We start from the raw sequence: 22461 nt of genomic DNA, 5'->3' as shown, positions 1-22461 counted from the left end.
GTCCGGCTCGTTTAAGAACGAGCCTAAAAAGCTCACGAGCTTTTCTGAGCCGAACTATACAAAGCTCAAGTTCACTCGTTTTTTTTGGCGAGCCTAATTTTTGGGCTCGGGTTCGGCTCGTTTAGTAAACGAATGAGCCCGAGCCGAACCCAAACATGTTCGTGAGCTAGCTCGGTTCATTTGCAGCCCTAGACTCTTTAAGATATTTGGGAGTCGGTTTATCACTGCCCTATAAATAAGCGTCTGTCTTGTTTTTCAGTCAGACTTGTCTGCCCGCATCATCTCCCCCATCAATTCCAATATAACAGCTAGACCATGTGAGGCATCTAGAACCCAAAAGTGAGAAACAAGAACAACATAAAGTCATAAACAGCAATACTAATCTTGAATCCCATTTGTACCCCCCTCGCCGCCAACTCATCATTCGAACGAAGAACAAAACTAAAATTGGACTATTTATCCAAGGGAAGGAGAGGGATCCATGGCAGCTTTGGCTGCCTTTTGACACCATCTGGATCGGCTCTCATCCCTACACAACTCGGTAAGAAAAACCCACTTCTTAGTTTCCAGAAATTTTCATGCCTAAATATCAATCTCACCTTAAAAAAATTCAGACTTTTATGCCCTAGCCCACTATTTTCTGCCCTAACCCACTCTTTATTTTATTGCCCTATTACTATTTTACTGAAAGGAATGATTTTTGTTTCTTTGTTTTCTTCTCTTTGTTTCTTCTGATTAGGGTGGGACTCATTTCAATTCGAAATCTGTTGTTGCACCTAACTCGAAGTGGGTCTACATTAAAATTAGCGGTCATTTTCCAAATCCAGACTTTACTTTGAGTCCAAGTAAACAACCACATTATACAATTCCCTCCTAGGTGGATCTCAAAGGGACAAATGATTGTTGTTCTACAAATGCTGCCATAAAGTTGGGTCTTTTCAACTGAGGTGTTTATCTGTTGAGTAAGCGCCTAGTGTTCGCGATGTCAATGCTGTGTTGTGAGGATGATGGTTGTGTTTCGTCCGACGAAAAGGAACGGTGGAATGTCTGAAATTCGAGAAGGTTTAATGTGGGGTTGTTCTGAATCTTGAGGGAAGCATTTTGAAGGGGAGTTTAATTCAAGGTTGCCAGGGCGGGAATCGAAAGTGGGAATCGAAGGCTGCCAGGGAAGAATCCTGCTCAAGGTTGCCAGAGCGGGAATCGAAAACGGGAATCAAAGGCTCCCAGGGAAGAATCCTGCTTCCTTGGTTTAGTTACCAACATGTCGGATTCAGCATCAATGGTAGCTGCCATCGAAGCCCGATTTAGCTCGCTAGAGCTGATTGGGAGAGGATCTTTTGGTGATGTCTTTAAAGGGTAAGTACTTAAACTTGTCACTGAATTAATGCTGTTTTTTTAATGGCATTAATTTTTTTGGTGATGTCTTAAATTTTGTTTTTTTGAATTAATGATGCTTGTCTTCCTCTAAACTGAGTGCATCATCTTAAGTGAATGCACTTTCTAAAATCTATTTGATGCTTCTCATGATCATTTAATATATGGGCCTATCTTTTTTCTAAGATATTAATGAATTTTTACTATTCTGTTGATTAACCAAAATCTGTTATGTTACATATTTGGAGAAAACAAACTTGTATTTTATTTGAAAAGATAGGTAGACGAAACAACAAAGATCAATGCAGAACCCTGCATTTCTTGTGTTCTAGTGAAACAACATTTCCATCAAACTGAGGTGGGAATTGCCTGGAACATATCTTGTGGAAAACATCTTATCTTATTCACACACAAGTAGGGATGTGATAGTTTGAACTTTGAAGCACAAAAGCATGCTTTTGGGCCTGTTGTGCTTCGATGAAAATTGTATTTAACAATATGACAGGCTTTTCATTAGCGGCACAACTCGAGCAATATTCACAACAATAAGATCAATGTTTTTTGTACTTGTCATTTCACTTGTTTTCTATTGTCAATATGCATCATTGTGACAAAATTGTGAACATCGGTGGGAAATAGTAATGGGCATTTTTGCTATTTTTGGTTGGAAGTCCAGATGGGAAACTTGGTAATTTTTGTTTTCTTTCTTCAATGTGGATTTTTCTACAGACCCCAGCACGTGAAAGCATCAGGCACGGCTATTGTATCGGGGCGTTGGGTGTGACTTTTTCTTGTCACTAATATGCATGTGTGGCAATCTAGGCTATACTAAATGGTCATTCTTACTTGATCTTGGCTAGATTGGGTCAAGTTTGAGGGCTATTTTTTTGCGTCTAGCTGTCAATTTGGAAGAGGACATTTTCGAGAGCATGTGGGCTACAACAGGGCTTATCCAAGATCTCTTTGTTAGGAGTTAGGACCTCTGGTTTGCATTGTATGTCGGTGGTTGAAAGTGCTACAGTATTGGAATTATTAGTGATATCAGTAGATCCATCGGTTCTTGGTTGCAACTACTTTTATTTTTAATTTCTTTTATCATTTAAAGACCAATCACTGTAACAAAAGTAAAAGTGCAAAGGATTCAATAGAACTAAGGCCTATAACACAATTACAACCTGAAATTTTCCTATCTAGGAACCTAGGAGCTACCCAAAGAGGTATGTGGGAACACTGAAAGATCTTAAAAAAAAAAATTGATGCCTCTAACCCTTTTTCATCAAATGTGTACTGACCATTCTAGCATTTAAGTTCGACCAAAATGCAGAGGACTCCCTTGAGGTTTAACCTTTTTGCTTATTCCTAGCCAGGCACACCTTTTTCTCATAGTCAAGTTGTCAAGAGATGAGGATGATTATCTAATTCTCCTAAACCTCCTCCTCTTTAAAATTTTTTAACTCTTCATTCTTAGATGTTTTGTAATAGCACACTGTCACTAGGTCTTCCGTAGTCCACCATCCTAGAGGAAATACAAGAAAATCCTCTATTGCATCCAATGTTTTCTTGTAGCGGGAATTACAAACGAAAAAGAATAATAAAGAGAACCCACTGTGGGAAGCCCTTCCATCACTCGACCCATCGAATCACAATCAGAGACTCCTTTTCGAGGATTAAGGAATCATGCTCAGCATCATCAAAATGAAGGATGCCCGATCTAAGACCAAGAACCTCAGCTTCATTCGAGTCTATGAACCAGTCCAGGCTAGAGGAATCCAATCTTACTGTACCGTCACGATCCCTAAGCATAATGCTTATACCAGCTGGGCTGGTCTCGGATTCCCAAGCTAGAGTCATCAAAGTTCTAATTCTCTAACTTAATGAACCCAAAGGGTGGGCGTGGAAGGGAGGGGGGGGGGGGGGGGGTTGGTGAGGAGGAGGAGATGGGGAGACGGACTATCGATAGGAACCTAGTTGTCATGAATCATGTCACATGAGGACCAGGGGGAGGATTTAAAGTGCGTATTCATCTCCTTATCGCATGAAGGCCACCTCATAATCGTGGTGAAATCAGCTGCTTGATTGCATGCACCAGTCAAGTCATCTCTTTGAAGATATGATGGTTCCATATAGGCTAGATAACCGCCGCCATAGCTCGCCTCCTCAGAACCTTGCATTTGGGAGTCCCATGGGCATACGACCAAGACTCGCGGATTTTGGGCGTCCCATCTTCAACAGCTTAAGCTTTTGGAGTAATTGGTTGTTTTCACACAAACGAAAATCTATCTCAAAAGAAAATCATCCAGTTATGATCCTTGGATGCTTGCCTAGCCTCCTAGGTGATGCCTTGGCACCTAGCCAGGGCTTTCGCTTTGTTGCTAGAGCAATTAGACAACTTTGTGGATGACTAGACACAGAAGCGCCTTGATAATTAATAAACAGATTACTATGACTGTTGATAAACAAATTTCTTGCAGGTTCTGCATAAATATGTCTCTCCTTTCTGTCTTTTCACATGTTTTAAATATTGCAAGTATGGCTTGTGCTATCTTTCTAATAGTTTTTGTGGCACATGTATGCATCTTCATACTTGAAGGAACTTTTATGATGTCATTATTTAGAGTAATTCTCCTAGCTTACCAATGTTTCCATGAGAAAAAAACTGACAGTTCATAGTTCCATTTTTGGAGCTCTTCTAATGCCTGTCAATTAAATTATATAAAGTTTCCAGTTGTATGACTTTTTATAACTTCTTAGTTGTTGCACCTTATGTATAAGAAATAACTGAAGGTCAATATTACCATTTGTGGAGGTCTTATGATCTCTCTCAGTTAAGTTATAAGGCTTCCAAATGTATAATTTTTTTTTTTTTTTGAATGGTGGCTTCCAAATGTGTGATATTTTATAATTTTTTAGCTTTTGCACTATGATAATGTGGTAAATAGCTTGCCGTTGAAAAAAAAAAGTGAATATCTTGAACTCCAATTTTTGGCTTTCTGATGGCCTTCTTGCCTTGCAGGTTTGACAAGGAGCTGAACAAAGACGTTGCTATTAAAGTTATTGATTTAGAAGAAGCGTGAGTATAGCTTTGGGAATTTCCTAAGAAACTTTTTTTTTTCAATGATAATTCTGCCATTAGATAGATATATGTAGGGATCATTTTTTTTTAAATAGATATATGCATTCTTTGCCGTTAATTTGACACCAGTTAGGTTAATGAAGAATCAAAAGATGGATATGACAAAATTGAGCATCAGAGCATAGATCAGCAGATACCAAATTGGTGTTCCTCCTGGCTTTTCCAAATTTATTTCACTTTTATTTACAAGTAAAGCAGCACTTAAGTAAAATTCTCATTCTAGCAGTCATAGAAACTTTCTGTTGTTTTCATAGATCTTGTGAGGAAGGACCACCTCTGCTGTCATATCTGGGCATCATCTATTATTATTTTCCTATCACTTTTTACCAGTTTTGCTTTGTTCTGCTTGGGTTTCAATATTTAATCTATGGCATTTAATGTTCTGGGTAATCCCTCATTGCTGTATATTGATGTTCAGTGTTCTCAATATACTAGTTTATCTTCTCCAATAAGACCAAAGACTTTACTTTTTCTATGTAAAATAGATTAGTCCAGCTAATGAGCTACGGATATGCTAGATTAGCGTTTCTGCAGGATTTTGGTTTTTCTACACAACATGAATTGATAGTTAGAATTTTAAAATATGCATATGAAATTTGTTTCACATGTTTAGTCTTGCATATATCCCCTTGTATTCTGTGGGAAACTTCTAATACTTGCTTTACTTTTGTTCTTCTATAGAGAGGATGAAATTGAAGATATTCAAAAGGTACTCAAATGCCTGACTAAAAACGAGAGCATAGTTACAGTGTTTATTTATGAATTTATGGTCATTATACTTTTTTGGAATGGCCATTATACTAATTAAAAAATATTTTTTTCTCGCAGGAAATTTCAGTTCTGTCCCAATGCCGATCTCCATATATCATTGAATACTATGGCTCCTATCTCCACCAAACCAAACTATGGATAGTCATGGAATACTTGGCTGGTGGCTCTGTTGCTGACCTAGTAGGTTACTACAACACTGGGCTTGCTTCTAAATATTCACTGAGGATTTATGCATGCCTTTCAAGTTGTGAATCTTTTAAGTTTTAAGCCGTGTTTAAAAGTTCACCGAGTCAGTTGTCGACTTGTACCAGTTGACTCAGTTTTTCCATGGCCTAGGTCTCGTCTGAGTCTGTGTAGTAGCCTACCGAGTCAATCAAGAACTACTTTGACTTACCCAAGTTAATGGAAATTTACCGTGTCAATCATTGACACCCAAGTCTACTTGAGTTTACCTTGCCCAAATTCTAATCCGAGCCCAAGTTTTTAAACATTGGTTTCAAGTACCGTTCTTCAAGTGTTTATGGCACAACTTTTTATGACTTGTCTATTCAATATTTTATGCGTATTCTATATATACTACTCGGGGCAAGTGTTGCCTGTCAGGGCACCTTTATGTAAGTAGCTTTTTTGGGTAGACAAGTAGCCTTTCTAGAGATTCGACCACAACTTTGTGCTATGAGTTCATCGGAAAAATATTGTGATATATGTTCTATGGTTCGTGAAAATGCTAGCAACATAAATGGAATGCTACCTATGAAATTCATGAAGAAATTCCTGATTGGAATTTTTGGTTTTGGAGCTAGTGACAGGCGTATCTCTTGCTAGGTATAGTCAAAGAAAGTATTCTCCCACAGCAAAAGTAGGGTTTTTGATCTTCTTTATTGCTTATTATGGATGTTCAGCATTTTTGTTGGAATTTTTTTCTTTAGTGTTTTTTGGTCAGAGTTTAGGGTTATACAACACGCAGGCGGCCTGATTAATAAATGCTTTCTAATACATTGATTGGCACATTGACTTCCGTTTGATTTTGACTGCAATGGAATAGTTTGTATTCTGCTTGCATAACTTCATCCTCTTGGAAATTGTCTAGTCACACTTTCAGAGAAGTAGAGAGATTTAGTTGCTTTTAGTGAACAATTCTTGGCTTTTAACATATATTGCTCTCCTGTAGCTTCAAACAGGTCCTCCGCTGGATGAAATGTCAATAGCATGCATTTTACGTGACTTACTACATGCGATTGAGTACCTACACAGTGAAGGAAAAATTCACAGAGACATTAAAGGTCCAATTCTATCGCATTTGAATTTCTAGTTTTCAATATATAATATCTTTTTTTAGAGTTCATTACTCAGATTTTGAACTTCTTGGTTATTTTCATGAAAAAGTCACCTAATATCTGTTGTTTCTTATCCAGTTTATATGGTGGTCCCTTTGAATGCACTGACTTTTCTGCTTCCAGATTTTTTTACATAGTAATAACAAACCTTTACTCTTAACATTTTTAACAGCGGCAAACATATTGCTGACAGAGAGTGGAGATGTTAAGGTTTGTTAATCTATTTTGGTAATGGAATGATAGTATCATTTGTCAATACTAGAGGAACAAGTTGATTAATAGAATGAGTTAGAAGCTGTACACTCATTTTCACGCTCCCATGCTTATTTTTTACAATTTGTAATAGGTTGCAGACTTTGGTGTCTCTGCACAATTGACACGAACAATTTCCAGGCGAAAGGTCATGCTCTTACCTTCAACAAAGTAGCCATTGCTTGATCATTGATTCATTGATAGACTTATAGTTAACCACGTGATATTTTTCATTTTTGCTTTGCTAAATAACGATCTAGTTAGTTTCATTCACATAGTGACATGTTATTATTTTTCCATTTCTTTTTTTGTTTTTTCATTTCCTTGATATGTGCAATACACACCTTTGGTGGTGGTTACTATCAGCTGTACTTTTGTCTGCATGAACCTGTTTAAACGATGCTGATTATGTTCAATCTTAACTAAACCTCGATTGTCACACGAAAGCTAGACTGTTAGTTGCTTTTGATGATGGGACTCCACAAAGTTCTTGAGGGAATGCCCATGCATGAAGCAAGGCCCAAATATGACATCGGCAATGATACCGTCGAACACCCCAACTCCTCAACCAGCCTATGAAGAAGAGAGGACTCCACATTATATCCTGCAATTTTTTTTCCCTTGGTTTAACTTTGAGACCAGAAACCACCTGAAACCATCTCATGATCACATGCAGATTGGAAAATTGATCTCTGATACCACTGCTAAAAAAAGAGAGTAATGTCCACAAATAGATGAGCAATGGACCCCACTCCAAAGTTGGATCTTCACAATCTAAATCAGATCAAGTAAACTTTGTGAATTATTACATAAAATAATCACAGTCACTAAGCACCTACCTTCGTATAGGAAAAAGTAAATCTATGCACTGGAATTTGTATTCAAAAGATTCATTGTAGGTTGACTACAACCGTAGGTTGGTTAATTCCCAAAGCCTTCATTCTTCTTCATGTCAAAAAATGCCCCAAAATGGGTTTACATTGGTATTTATAACTTCTTCACATTGACGCCCATTTTTTTTTTTTTTAATGATGGGAGTTTATTAAATGAAAGGGATGCCCCCCACCAACTGAGTTGGTCAATACAGGAAGAAATGGGAAAAGAAAAAATGCAAAAAAAAGTACAAGTAAAGAGATCCCTCAAGGGGGCAGAAAATCAAGCAACTCAACACTTTCTCCGACTACGCTGTCTCTGGATAACATATCCGCCTTCGCATTTGTTGCTCTTCTGATGTGCTGATAGGCAATAGATGCACAAGTTCCTGGGTTTCTTCAATCCAATGCGCGAATCTAGTGAGAGAGCCACATCTATATCTTTATCCTCCACAGTTGCATTTCCCCTTGAAAACGCAGAAGTTGCTGTCCTCACCCCACTAAAAGTTGGGCACTTAAGACACTAGTTTTTCGTCAAGTTGCATTCTGTGGGTTCCAGCATGGAAAGTCTCAGTCACATTTCTTATAGTGCCCTATGTTCTATACCCGTTGTCCTTGTTGGATATTTCTGATGAAAAATTTACTCCATACATCAAAGGCTTGCTACGGTGCACCTAATGTTGCCCATTAAACTCTGGGAAATCAAAATTTATAGTGCCACAACCAATCATATCAATCCCCTTCCACCTGTTCATCACATGACTTGATAGGTTCTTGCACTATAGGCACTCATGCAGGTAGTCCCATTGCGCTCCTTGTCACTGATCGAAATATTACAGGCTAATATTCTGTCATGCTACCCATTTTGAGGTATCTGGTAATCTTAGATTACCATGGGAATGCTACTTCTTTGAAATCAAATGCAAGTCTTCTACTACATTTTGCTAAGCATTGGTGTAATAATGAACACAAACCCTTAAAGATGGCAAAATACATCTGTCAATAAGGAATAATGGCTGTTAAGATATCATGAAATTCTTTGTCTATCGCCAGAACTTCCTGGGATATGGTTAGATATGTGTATTTTTAGGAAAGTTGTCTTGTTTGGCTGTAATAATATAGATTGAGAGCTTTCTTATTTTTGTTGAAGTTATCTGGCCCGAAGTCCAGTTTATTCCTGATGGGTGCTTTTGTGACAAGGGACTAAACTAGTTTGATTTTTACGTAAAAATTTTCATTATTTTTTTTTTACTAATATGTGAAAACTGTGGCAGACGTTTGTGGGAACCCCATTTTGGATGGCTCCAGAGGTAATTCAAAATTCAGACGGATACAATGAAAAGGTACTTTTCGGGTCAATTGCTTTAAATCATTCTATGTCTAGTTGAATTTTGGTCTATTCAGTCACATGCACAGCTTTTGCTTCACGCAGGCGGACATTTGGTCTTTAGGCATCACCACCATTGAGATGGCAAAGGGGGAGCCTCCTTTGGCAGATCTCCACCCAATGAGGGTTCTTTTCATCATTCCCCGAGAAAACCCACCGCAAGTAATCTCCTTTGGGTGTTCAAAACAGATTATTGTTTGCTATTTATCAATGCAGAATGAGTGAACTATCTATTGCAAAGTGTTCTGTTTCAAAGACAGCTTTCTGTTTGTGTGGTGCAGCTGGATGAGCATTTCTCCCGCCCTATGAAAGAGTTTGTTTCCTTATGCTTAAAGAAATTCCCCGCAGAGGTAGTTATTTATTTCCTTTGCCTTTTAAATCCCCCTTTCAGTCTCGGCCTGGTTTATTGTGTTAAATCTTTAGGTATAAGTTATAGAGATGGGAAATGAGGTTTTTGTAAACTGCAATTCTTGGAATATAACTATTTTTTGTTTTGTGATTTAGCATTATCTATGTTTTGATGCATGCGAAAATCAATAACATACCTTGTTATGACCTTTCTAACCATATTGGAATTAGCATTCCTATCATCTGTATACTTTGTTTACTTTCAGCGGTGTATGGATTTATTTTAACATGCATTGATGTGAGAGTGGTCATCCTGGGGTCACCTTGACTGTTGGCAGCTCTGTGATTTTAACAAATTTTCTGTCATAGCAATAATTTTTTTATGCATTCATGATTCACTATATGAGTTGTTGTAGGTGTGGAACCAAAGCTTCTTCTTGAGGCGACTAGGAAAATAAGTGCTCACAACAAATTTATGCATGAAAGAAACACATAAAAATATTGAGATCGAATCCCCTCCTTGAAAGAGGTTTTTTTTGTGGGAACTTTATGCTTTTGACTTTGAAGCTGTTAATTACATTCTTTATAAAAAAATGAAACACATCTGATTTTTCGTCCAGAGGTTCTGATGCAGTACAATACCTAGAATAGGGAAGATCCTACACTCCTAATGGGATAAAGGTTTAGGAAATACTTAGGGCTAACATGGAATACGAGAAAACACTTAAAAGATTAACCTAGGGCTGAATTAACACGTGATTATTTTATGGGCAGTAGCAAAACGGGGTCAAATTAGCTCAATTTAGGCCAAAATGGCGTTTTAGTAATTTGGACAGATATGGAACTTGAAGGAAACCGCTGTCCATATCATAGGTAAAGGTTTAAATAGGTAAAAGAAAAGTAATTCTAAGGTTTAGGCTCTGATTTGATGGTAGGTCTAAGCTATGGATCTTAAAAAGGATTTTCGGGTTTGAAAATGGTGCAAATTTTCAATAAGGCTCAAAAGGGATTTAAAGATATGGTTCTTGGGTGTTTAGGCTGAGGTTTAATCATAAAAACAATCTTTCAAAGTCTTGAAACGAGATCTTGAAGAACGAGAGAGATCTATGGATTTTGGGTTTTTGTGTTTTAGGGTTCAAGAACAAAGAAAAAAAGAAAATTTGATTTACTAACCTTCTTTGTGCTGATTTGATTGAAGAAATAGAAGATAATAGAGGAGAAGAGATGAGAGAAGATGGTTTCAAACCATCAAGAGGAGAAGAGATGAAGAAGTCCAAGCCACAATAGCTCTCACAAAAGAAAATCTCAATTCTATTCAATATTCAAAGTCCCTTACATTGCTTTCATAAGATGTATTTATAAGAAAAGAAAAAAACCCTAGAAGATAACCTAAAGTTAAGAACTAATTTCAACCATTCATCTAATCTAAAGCAAAGCTAAATAAAGATAAAAACTTACCAAAAATAGTAATCCCGTAATTGACCTATACCCTTTCCTAAAAACAGTCATAATTTGCTCAAAACACATCAAAATCATGTGATCTTGGGCCTGTTAGATAGGTAATTGAAAAACATTTCTAATAATACAAAAAATACACCAAACGGGTGAGATTTGATGCCTAAAAAATAGGCTACAAATAAAATGACGAAAATAATAGTTAAAATATAAAAACTTGTTCAACGCCAACGACTGGAACAATCTTTATGATTTTCATCCGCATCATTCTCTCCTGCTTGAAAAAGAACTCGCCCTCGAGTTCTAGTCTACCTGGATCAAATATGTAGAAGATCTGCTGAATCAGTATAAGTCGTAATCTGTCAGAGTCTTGAATGCCGTAACACGCTCGTGGGAACTGTAAGAACCGTCTGAAATGCCGGCGGAGTGAGAGGGAAGAAATCGCCCCTGAAAAATCATGAGAACGCAAACGGCTGTGGAGAAGTAATCTGGCTGGAAAGATAGCAACGTACTCCTTCTGGATCGGCAGGATCAGCATGGCAGCTCTGTGCAGTATCAATCCATGACCATCCTCTAAAATATCAACATCCGCTGGAATCGCATCAGGCTCAGTGAAATCTGCAACAAAAGCATCTACTATAACTGTATCTAACTCAGTAATGGCAAATTGACAAACCTCCTAATGATCATCATGTTCACTGATATCATCGGTCTCAACCTCCACAATCATCTCGATCGGACCATCGATTGTAGAGTCAATACTGTCCTTGTGCTTATGTACTATAGAATCGGCATCCTCAGTCGCAATGTTCATCATGGCCTCGATGTCTGCAATCTCTACAATAGGCTCAGACTCAGTATACCCAGCAACTCTGTCATCAGCGGCACACTCTTCACCAAGAACATTCGACCCATCACTAGCATCAACTGTGTCTGGCATGTCGTGGGAGTGGGTAACATCGGTTGTGGGCTTATAGCTCTCGACTGTGGTAACATTGAATAACGTCGGCTGGTAACATCGAATAACGTCGGCTGGTAACATCGGTACCATGGAATCTCATGGCTAACAGTTTGTAGCTTTCGACTGTGGTAACATTGAATAACGTCGGCTGGTAACATTGGTACATAGAATCTCATGGCTAACAGTTTGTAGCTTTCGACTGCGGGCTTCACGGTCTCGATTGCAGGCTCCACGGTGCTCTCTACTAAGCCGTATCTCTTCGCGGAGAAGATTCAGATCTGCCATATTGTCTCTAATGAATTGAGCTAACTCATCATTAGATATTGGACTGCTAGAAGTCATCGTGTGGTAATCTTTACCACTCCTTGTGGGATGCAAAGGAAAACTAGACACTAATCTGGACACTGACACTAACACCTTAAACGGTTTCCTAAAAAAAAAAAAACTATGTGCTTTGATACCAAGTTGATGCAGTACAATACCTAGAACAGGGAAGATCCTACACTCCTAATGGGATAAAGGTTTAGGAAATATTTAGGACTAACATGGAATACTAGAAAACACTTAAAAGATTAACCTAGGGCTGAATTAACACCTGATTATTTTATGGGCAGTATCAAAACGGGGTCAAATTAGCTCAATTTAGGCCAAAAGGGTGTTTTGGTAATTTGGACAGATCTGGAACTTGAAGGAAGCTGCTGTCCATATCATAGGTAAATGTTTAAATAGGTAAAAGAAAAGTAATTCTAAGGTTTAGGCTATGATTTGATGGTAGGTCTAAGCTATGGATCTTAAAAAGGGGCTTGAAAATGGTGCAAATTTTCAAAAAGGCTCAAAAGGGATTTAAAGCTATGGTTCTTGGGTGTTTAGGCTGAGGTTTAATCATAAAAACAATCCTTCAAAGTCTCGAAACGAGATATTGAAGAACGAGAGAGATATATGGATTTTGGGTTTTTGTATTTTAGGGTTCAAGAACAAAGAAAAAAAGAAAATTTGATTTACTAACCTTCTTTTTGCTGATTTGATTGAAGAAATAGAAGATAATAGAAGAGAGGAGATGGTTTCAAACCACCAAGAGGAGAAGAGAAGAAGAAGTCCAAGCCACAATAACTCTTACAAAAGAAAATCTCAATTCTATTCAATATTCAAAGTCCCTTACATTGCTTTCATAAGATGTATTTATAAGAAAAAAAAACCCTAGAAGATAACCTAAAGTTAAGAACTAATCTCAACCATTCATCTAATCTAAAGCAAAGCTAAATAAAGATAAAAACTTACCAAAAATAGTAATCCCGTAATTGACCTATACCCCTTCCTAAAAATAGTTATAACTTGTTCAAAACACATCCAAATCATGTGATATTGGGCCCGTTAGATAGGTAATTGAAAAACCTTTCTAATAATACCAAAAATACACCAAACGGGTGAGATTTGATGCCTAAAAAGTAGGCTACAAATAAAATGACGAAAATAATGGTTAAAATATAAAAACTTGTTCAACGCCAACAACTAGAACAATCTTTATGATTTTCATCCGCATCAGGTTCCCTTAATGAAATGAATTTCCCTCACCTTTTTTCGCAGGTCGAAATTGCTTATGATAGAACTCCATCTCATATCTTAGAAGATTGTCATCTCTCTCTCTCGAGTTTTGGATGATGACCCGTTTATTAGAAGCATAATTTTTTTGAAGAGCTCACTTTATATGTGACTCTTTAATTTTTGATAAATTAAATTCCCCTCTTTAAAGGGTTCAATCTTGTAATACTTGGAAGTTGGAAGAGTCCCTTGGAAAAGCACTCTTTAGTTTAACATAATTCGGATCTTTTACAACCTTTGGATGATTCGTCCTAGAAGACGGTTTCTTTGTTTGACAAAACTTTAATTTTGGAAATTGGAACCTTTTGGAAAGGTCTCCCTTAAGTACTCTTTTGTTTGCAAAACTTCGATGATGGAACTATCTTGAAGAGTCTTCTTGAAAGAGGAAATATTCAATTCATGCAAGGTTTATCTTTTAGAAGCTTTGGAGTCGTCCTAGAAGTGATACTCTAGTCTTCGGTTCATCTTGGTTCAAATTTCGACTGAAATCTTTGTTGAGAAAAAGCTTTTACTTAAATGATTACTTTGGAAGAGTTTAGTTGGAGAACTCTTTGCGAAGAATATATGTTGATCCTCAGCCTTCCTAGACTCTTTGTTGAAATTCGTTGTAAAGAATCCACTCGAATGAGTGCTTTTTGTCGAATTACTTTGGGCCAAATCCATTCAAAGGAAGATTCTTTGCTTAATTCTCAAGATTCTTATTTGAAAAGGGGTCTTAAACTAAAGATTGTAAGGAGCCAAAACTCTCCATGGTTTAGACTTGCAAGCATCCTTTCCCCTTCTCCTTTTGGTTGTACCCCAACATGGGGCCCATCTTAAATCCCTTTTGATCATACAACAATGTGGAGAGAATCTCTTATCACTTTTCAGTTTTTTCATGTATAGAATGAGGAGCACTAGCAAGCTATTATGTGCATTTCTAGCGAGAGAGAATCAACACGGCTATGACCTGGTGGGTTACCTTGATGGAGAATTTGTAAATATCGTGTTGCTAAAAACACTGAAAGAAAAACTGAAAATTTTCTAAATGCGTATTATTTCTATGTCATATATTGTTTTATGATCTAAACTGTAGTCATTTCCTTCCACATTGGTTAGTGAAGAAATTGTAAGCCAAACTTCTCATTTATTAGTGTGTTATCTCTAAACTTGAGAATGACAAATCCTTTTAAGCTTAACCCAGAAGTACAATGAATAATGCATACAGGAATAAAAGGGTTATCTCTTGACGAGTTTAAAAGGATCAAATTACCCCTCCATATAAAAAAATAGTGCGTACTCTTAGAATGAGGAGCACCAGCAAGATCTTGTCCAACTCCAAATTTTGGTTGCACGCTTCCTAGAAGTACTTTTGTTTTGATCTTTGACTGCACTTTCAAGCACTATACTAGCTATAAATTTGGAGAACACATAAATTTCTTCCAATTCACCCACTAGACCCCAAATAATTTTAGGATTCATGAAACATCAATTCAGTGGAAAACAACCCATAAGAAAGAATGCTTGCACTATCCAAAACTTCTAGCATGGTCACTCTCTTGGGAAGACTGAGAGTAGAGGGTGATTCCCTAAATGTCTTCAGGTGGATGGATGGGAGCCACCCCCGTCCTTGAATATTTGTGCATATGATCGATGAGATTTAGGATTGCGTGGCAGATTTAAGGCACAATTCCAGCAGTTTAGAAGGTCGGTGAATAGTGACGAGGATAAATTAGCTCAAGCGGGAGTCACTAGGGCTAGTTTAGCGATTTTTTATTTCCTCCCTCCTTGACGTCCTTTGTGTTTGGCTTTGTATCCTTGGTTTGTTGTCTTTTCTCTACTTTATATCGACCATCTTGATTGTGGGGTTCTCCTTTCTCTCTTTAATATAATTCTCTATCATTCAAAAAAAAATTAGTAGCTGCTCATAGTCTCTCTCTCTCTCAATCGTGGATTTGATTGACAATAGCTTTTATGATATTAAGTATTGCACCTTCCATTGGTGAGTGAGTTACTTAACGAGGAAGATTAAAGTATATTCTGCCAAAAATCTTTATCTCCCTCTCATGGATTTGATTGACATTAGCTTTTGTGGTATTTAGTATGCTACCTTCCATGGGCGTTTTAATTACTTCACGAGGAAGATTAAAGTTTATTCTTTCAAAAATCATTTCTTCGTACGATGAGTCTATGCAGACAGGCAGTCCCATTTGTCCTTGGAATGTAAATTGGACAATTGTACACTTCCAAGCTTGTTGGTATTAGTTCATTGAGTGTGATGTTAAGACACATTTTTTTATTACATCTCCTTTTATCATTTTAATTACAGAGGTCAAGTGCCAAGGAACTTCTAAAGCATCGTTTTATCAGGAATGCCAAAAAAAGTCCAAGGCTTTTGGAAAGAATAAGGTGCATGACATGATTATTTGCCAATTATCTTTGATGCAAAGTGCGTAATATAAACTGTGAATAATGAATTTTATTTTAAGGGGAAAATGGCGGTACAAGTAGATTTATGCATTTTGGAATTTACCCAAGTTCTGATTTGTAAATGGACACTGTTTATTTATTTGTTTTCGTGATAGAGAGCGTCCGAAGTTCCCTGTAAAGGAAGGCATGGAATCCCTGAGAAATGGTCATAATGTTCTTGAGGATGCATCTAGCACTGTCAGGGTTACCAAAGACTCAAGAGATAGAGAAACTATTCAATCCAGGTACTTTATATACATAGATTATGTTACCTGTCTCTGTTGTTTGGTTCGAATTTTTCACTGACATCAATTTATATCAGTCATGGAAAGGCCCTGAAAAATGCAGGCTGGGACTTCAGCATGGGTAGTTCCCAGAGTACAGGAACTGTGCGCAGTGCGGTGAGGCCCCCACAGGTTGCTGGTACAAATGAGAAGAAATTTGACCCCCCAAATAGTGTTCATCCAAGAAAAGCGCTAGATAGAGGAAACCAGTGGTTGCCTTCATCTGGAATTGCACTTTATGTGTCATCATCAGAGGTTCCCCTTGAGAAAGATGAGAGAGGTGATGAAAGACAAGAGAGTTCTCTAGAAGACGTAAGGTTTTTCTTGTTGGCATTGATTGGATTTATGTATACCCTTCTTTTCCTAATGGTGCTTGAAATGCTTAATTTCAGGCATCTGTTAGTGGGTCGGGGACTGTCGTTTTACGATCTCCAAGAGCAGTGCAGACATCTACTGTATTTAGCTCACAAATTCCCACAGTATGATTATCATCCATAAATTGGGAATTTTTTTTATGTGAAATAGGATGCTTGGACACCTCTTAAGTTGTGCTAGATATCCTCTTGACAAGATTTCTGTTTTTTTTTGCAGTCTAGCAACAGATATGCTTCTTTTGATGACCTGCCTACAGGTGGCACTGTTGTTCTTCGTGGCCAAAATGATGAGTCTGATATTCCTCAAACTCCGAATTCCAGACTGGGAATGCAAGAAAAAACATCAAGTGCTTCACATGAAGACAGTGCGACCAACCTTGCTGAGGTCGTTGGTACCCTTTGTGTTCATGGGTACAACATGGGTAAATAATGCGTCATTTCTTTTTTGTAAATGGTTTTCTTGGTTTGCATTTTGCAGGCAAAAGCTGCATTACAAGGAGGGTTGAGAAAAGGAAATTCTCGGGAAAGGCTTCCATTGGGTAAGCTTAACAAAGATGGGCAGGAAAATAAAGTAATGGAGCGAAGAACAAACAGCTCGGGTTCCTCTAGGTACATTTTATAGTTTCATCATTTGTTCCCGTTTATCTATTCTATGATACATGAAATAAAGCAAAGATACCTTTTTCTTCTGGGTTTGATTCTTTACTTTGCAATGACAATTACTCCGTCACAGAGATTCCCATGAAGACTTTGATGCACAAAAAGTACTTCCGAAATTTCGCCAAATAAAAGATGATGAAGGTGTCACACGAGCTTCTGCAGCAACATCATCTCCTGCATTATCATTGTTGCTCATCCCTTCTTTGAAAGAGGTGAATACAAAGAGCACACACACACACACACACACACACACACACACACACACATATATATGAGAAAACGGTTTCTACACACACACACACACACACACATATATATATATATATATATATATATATATATATATATGAGAAAACTGTTTCTACACACAAGTCTAGATAAGTTATCTACACACTAGCTTAAAATACAGTGGATGGCATATTGTTTGGGTGATCCAAACCATTCATTTGATTGGCCCTTACATAGATAGGGTGTCCACAAAAAATCAGCTCCATAGGATCATCCCAACCCTACGATTTATGGAGGTAAAATGGACGTGTATAAACCTTCAGAAATCTGTCCATTTTTCGCCTCCACGGTTCGAAGGGTTAGGATGATCGATTTTTTAGGCACACCCTATCTATGTGAGGGCCCATCAAATGAATGGTTTGGATCACCCAAACAATGTGGGCCCCCACTGTATTTTCAGCTAGTGTGTAGAAACCGTTTCTCTCTCTCTCTCTCTCTCTCTCTCTCTATATATATATATATATATATATATATATATATATATATATATATATATGATAGTTTCCTTGCTACTGTTTGGTTTTCTATCTAGTTTTTTAGGAAGCCGTGTTTTTTTTTTTTTTTTGGTTTCATTTGACCCGATAAATATATCTTAAAGTGCATGGTGCTGTACTCGGAGAGCTTACAGCTATGATGCTGCCGACACCTTGAATTTATTGCTGATGCACTTGTCGAAACATATTGACGCTCCGTTTGACACTTGTAAATGTACTACTGGAAGTGTCAGACTTAATGTAGGAGTGTAATACGTTTATGTACCATATCAAGTGTGGCATACTGTTTTATTATTGAATATATATTGTTGACCTGTCCTCATCTTTTATTATTAACTCTTCTTTAACTAATATTTGTTACTATCCCCCTCCCTGAACCTAAAACCCTAATCAAACTCTTCTTCCAATATTATATTCATTGTATCTTATTGGTCTCTCTTTCATGCTGCATATTGGAGACTGACGAGAAATAGATTGGATTGATAAATGCATTATTATTTGATTATGTTCTGTTTGATTTAGATTTATAGTTACTTAATCATAAGATTTATTAGTTTGTTAAATAAGTATCATATTTATTTTATATGTGCATGTATGTGTATGTGTATGGGTGTGTCCACATTTTTATATTTTAAGGGGTTGCCAAATCGGACATCTCGTATCCATGTCGACACTTGACGCTCGAATCCGTATCCACAGATCATAAGCCATGAGATCATGAAGTTCTTTTTTCATTCATCTCATTTTTTGGAGTCCTTGGATTTTGGTGCATATAGTATCCCTTCAACTTCTGCTAAGTTGTGGGCAGTCCTGTGCCAAGAGATCATGAGTGGAAATGTCTTTTTGGACATGGTTGTGAACATCATCAATACCTATAATATTACGGTGAATAAAAGGTTTAAGGTTGGCTAACATGTCTGTTTTGTGTAGAGAAACTAAAGAGTCAAGAATGTCCTCATCCATTATAAGCTAACTAGATGCATTTCGAGTTTGATTCCTGCTCCTGGTTGTTTATGCTATGAAGTTGTTCTCTAATGTGTTGGTCAACCTCTTTGGCAATTGCTTGTGTGGACCATTTTGTGACAAGGCAAATCTGGTGGAAGATCTCTCATTTTTCAGTTCTTTCTGATCATGGAATGAAACCAATAAGCATATCATTGAGGAGAATCGTGTGGGAAAGGAAGTTCTTAATCATCAATTGGCACTTTCTAGAAAAGAACTTCGGGATTATCAACACAAAATCGCCATCATGACTGGAGAGTAACTGTTAAAGGCCATTCATAAGTGGATGGAGTAGTGGGGAGATGGAAGGCCCTGTAATACAGCTCCTTGAAACTTATATTTGATGATATCTTTTTTGGAAATCCTGTCCCGCCAGAGTTAGGGATTTCTAGGGAGAGAGAGGCTAAGACATGAAAGTATTTTCTGTGCCGATCAATATTAAGGATTCAGTGGAAGGGTCAGTGGAAAGAGAGATTCGGAAGGAAGAAATTTTTGAGGACACGAGTGGAAAGGCAATTGACGTGAATGAAGCTGGGCTTTCTCGTGACTCACTGGACGTGGAGCTTAGTATCAAGATTAAATCGTGTCTAAACAAGTTTGTTAATGTACCGATGGAGGGTGGTAAAGAGTTGTCGGAGAAGGAAGAAAAGGTGCAGTTAGAAGGGTTCGATGAAATGACAAAAATGGGAAGTTTTTTGGGGATCGATTATGAAGAAGATGTGGGAAAAACTAAGAAAATGTTCAGTGATATTGAGAGGCGTGATGCCGGGGAAAAAAGGGAAGACTCCGGGTAAGGCAGTAGGGAACTTAAGGCCCTGAAAAGATAAAGAGTTTTCTGGCCCATGGGTGCTGATACAGTGTTCTAGGAAGCACTGATAGTGATGATTTTTGTGAGAGTGGGGGATGGTGTTCTTAGTTTGTTTTGATGGTTGTCTTTTTCTGTGTTGGAAAAAGGATGGTATAATAACACTATCAAGTGTGCTTGAGGGACCGTGGTCCTTCACTGCTTGAGGGTATAGTGTTTCTTGATCTTGGATGGGTGACTTGTTCAGGTTCTTTTGGGAGGGAATCTTTCAGATATATGATGGCGGATTTGGGTCCGATTAATGTTGTACTCTTGTTGCTTGAGAGACCTTGGTCTTTCGCATATCGAGTCTTCTTTTATCTGTGTTTTTTCATTCTTGGATTGTTATGTTTGGGTAGTATATATCTGGGCTATTTTGCTTTTGGTTTTTATGTTGTAAATTTCTGTGCATTTGTTATTATCAATAGATATATTTTAAGGATTCCAGCTAGGTGGAGTCAACTATCATTACGCTAGAAGAGAAGAATGGGTTCGCGGGGGGGGGGGGGGGGGTCATGGGTTAGCTTTTGTTACACTTGAAAATTTTCCATGTTTTAATAAAATCATATTATCTTTTCAAGAAAAAAGAAAGAATCTTGACAGAAGATTTGATGAGCTCAGTAAGGCAATAGCAATTAGGAACAGTTTGCAGTAGTCAGGTCCTGTATGTGGGCAGCGTATGTAGCAATGGCTCATACCTCTTCCAAATTACTATGTTTGACACTGCATGTGGCGCAATCTCTGCCCCCACCATGATCTTTGTATTTCCCTTTGTGTATTCTTAATAAATTTCCTTTTTACCATTTAAAAAATCATAATTACTTTCTCTGTTATTCAATCAAATGCTTCTGAAAGCTTTGAAAGTGCATGCCTTGAGGCAATTGCTCCTTCATATGATGGCATTTTCAGTGAAAGCATATCCAAATCAGTTTACTTTTATGAAATCTACCAGCTTCTCCTATAGCTTGATGCCTGTATACAAGAACTGAAAATCCAAGCTTACCACCTACCGTATATTTCTGTAACCTATGTCTCACCTTAAATGGATATCCAACCAATTTTACTATGGCTTTTCCGAATCAGTTTTACCATCTAGAAATCTAACATCTTCTGTTTGTAACTTGATGCCAGTATAGAACAAGTGGATATTCCAACCTTGCCACTATATTTGATTAACATATCAGCTTCAATGAATATCCAAACTAATTTTTAGGGAAGGCATTTCCAAATCAGTTTACCACTAAGAATTGTTGATGCCTGTATGAATGAATATAAACCTTACTACTTTTAAATGTGTTTAACCCATATCTTAGCTTCTATGAATGTTCAAAGCTTTAATCCGGAAAAATTTAACCAATAATTCTCACAATGTGTTTTATAAGGCTGTTGGTGACGAATCGGAAGACTTAGCTGCACACGTGGTAGATTCACTGATGGATCTGGAGCGCCTAACACCTGGTTCATGCGAAGTCCTTGTCAGCAGGTTGCTTCAACGACTTGGAAGGTCCAACTCACTAATTCTAAATCAAATGCTTGATTGATTATTAAAATTTAATCTGGGGATCTTTTTTACCGAAAGTATAGCTTCACAAAATTCGTTCTACCCACTTTTGCAGTTCAAAGGAATCTTCCCTGAAGGGTCTGCAGGAGCTGGCTGCGCGGATCTTTGCGAAGAATGTGGGTCCTCAACCCATTAAAGAAAGTGCAAATTCGGAAGTAGCAGACAGGAAAAGGCAAACAAAGTCGGACCCACCGGAGAATCCGAGTTTAAGCTCACTCGCAAGATTCCTTCTGTCAAGGTCTGGTGAGCATGTTTCATTATTCTCTAATTAGCAGTTAACCAAAATTTTGATCTGTAACGAAATGAGCTGCATCTATTTCTGTGATTTGTGCAGATGGCAGGGCCAAGTTTCTCGAGATCTCAGCTCAGTTTAGGTGTGTGTTTTCCGACGAGTGCGTCCGTCCCTGTTTCTGTGTGCATATTTATATTGATAAATTGTGCATATATCATAAGAAATGTTTTATTTTTATTTCATTTTTGGCAGCAGTGTTGCTGCAGTTCTGTTTCTTTTCTTGGTATTCCTCCACTACTTTGTTCTCTAAATTTCAGGTCTTAAATGTATCCTAAGATTTTTTAGAAATATTAAAAAGATAAAAGCAACCGGGTTTGTAGTCGGACATTATGGAATCCTTAAGCCCTCAGTGCTTAACTATTTGTTTGTAGCAAAATTTCTTTGAATATGTAAGACCATGTTGGTCACCTTATGATGTTCTACAAGATAAACGGTCTTGTTCTACCTACATGGCTCTAATACTCCTGTGTACGATTCAAGAGCTGCATTTTACCATTGATTGTAATGGTGACTCTTTGCGTAGTACTCTGTAATAATCAAGATCAGTTCAAACTAAAAATTCATTATCCATTATCGCTTTTAAGAGAGAGGTCCTAAGCTGGGGCGACTTAGGCCCTGTTTGGTTTAGATTTTGAGAACCGATTGTGAGTCAAAAAAGAAAAAGAAAAAAGGGTGATTCTTGGACACACAATTATGTGTAAATTTGAGTCCAATAATCAGTATTG

The 22461-nt window shown here is 37.6% G+C and overlaps 1 protein-coding gene across 2 annotated transcripts; it reads left to right on the top strand.

The window, feature by feature from the left end:
* The first annotated feature begins 277 nt into the window (after positions 1-277).
* On the top strand, positions 278-22180 carry LOC143884175 (uncharacterized). 2 transcript variants are annotated; one of them, XM_077387599.1, is made up of 21 exons: positions 278-541; positions 740-1356; positions 4388-4444; positions 5189-5216; positions 5336-5458; positions 6450-6561; positions 6788-6825; positions 6962-7015; positions 9014-9082; positions 9172-9288; positions 9408-9476; positions 15798-15877; positions 16054-16182; positions 16260-16533; positions 16614-16700; positions 16813-16980; positions 17074-17204; positions 17329-17467; positions 21266-21387; positions 21500-21687; positions 21779-22180. In XM_077387599.1, the coding sequence occupies exons 2-21, from the start codon at positions 1262-1264 to the stop codon at positions 22009-22011; spliced, it is 2313 nt and encodes a 770-aa protein (XP_077243714.1). In that variant the 5' UTR covers positions 278-541; positions 740-1261; the 3' UTR covers positions 22012-22180. The 2 variants fall into 2 exon arrangements, with proteins under 2 accessions (XP_077243714.1, XP_077243715.1); XM_077387600.1 differs by having other exon boundaries at positions 281-541; positions 21500-21682; positions 21779-22061.
* Positions 22181-22461: the final 281 nt, after the last annotated feature.

This window comes from Tasmannia lanceolata, unplaced genomic scaffold (genome assembly GCF_043159265.1).
Source record: "Tasmannia lanceolata isolate RefF3 unplaced genomic scaffold, GAP_Taslan_0.1 ptg000008l, whole genome shotgun sequence".
Lineage (NCBI taxonomy): Eukaryota > Viridiplantae > Streptophyta > Magnoliopsida > Canellales > Winteraceae > Tasmannia > Tasmannia lanceolata.
This window is presented reverse-complemented; position numbering and strand designations above follow the sequence as displayed.

Excerpts from the sequence above, each read along its gene's own strand:
- LOC143884175 (XM_077387599.1), top strand. The coding sequence starts at position 1,262 with ATGTCGGATTCAGCATCAATGGTAGCTGCCATCGAAGCCCGATTTAGC. Across the intron at positions 9,477-15,797 it reads TAAAGAAATTCCCCGCAGAG|AGGTCAAGTGCCAAGGAACT; the intron begins GTAGTTATTTAT and ends TTTTAATTACAG. Across the intron at positions 16,701-16,812 it reads TTAGCTCACAAATTCCCACA|TCTAGCAACAGATATGCTTC; the intron begins GTATGATTATCA and ends TTTTTTTTGCAG.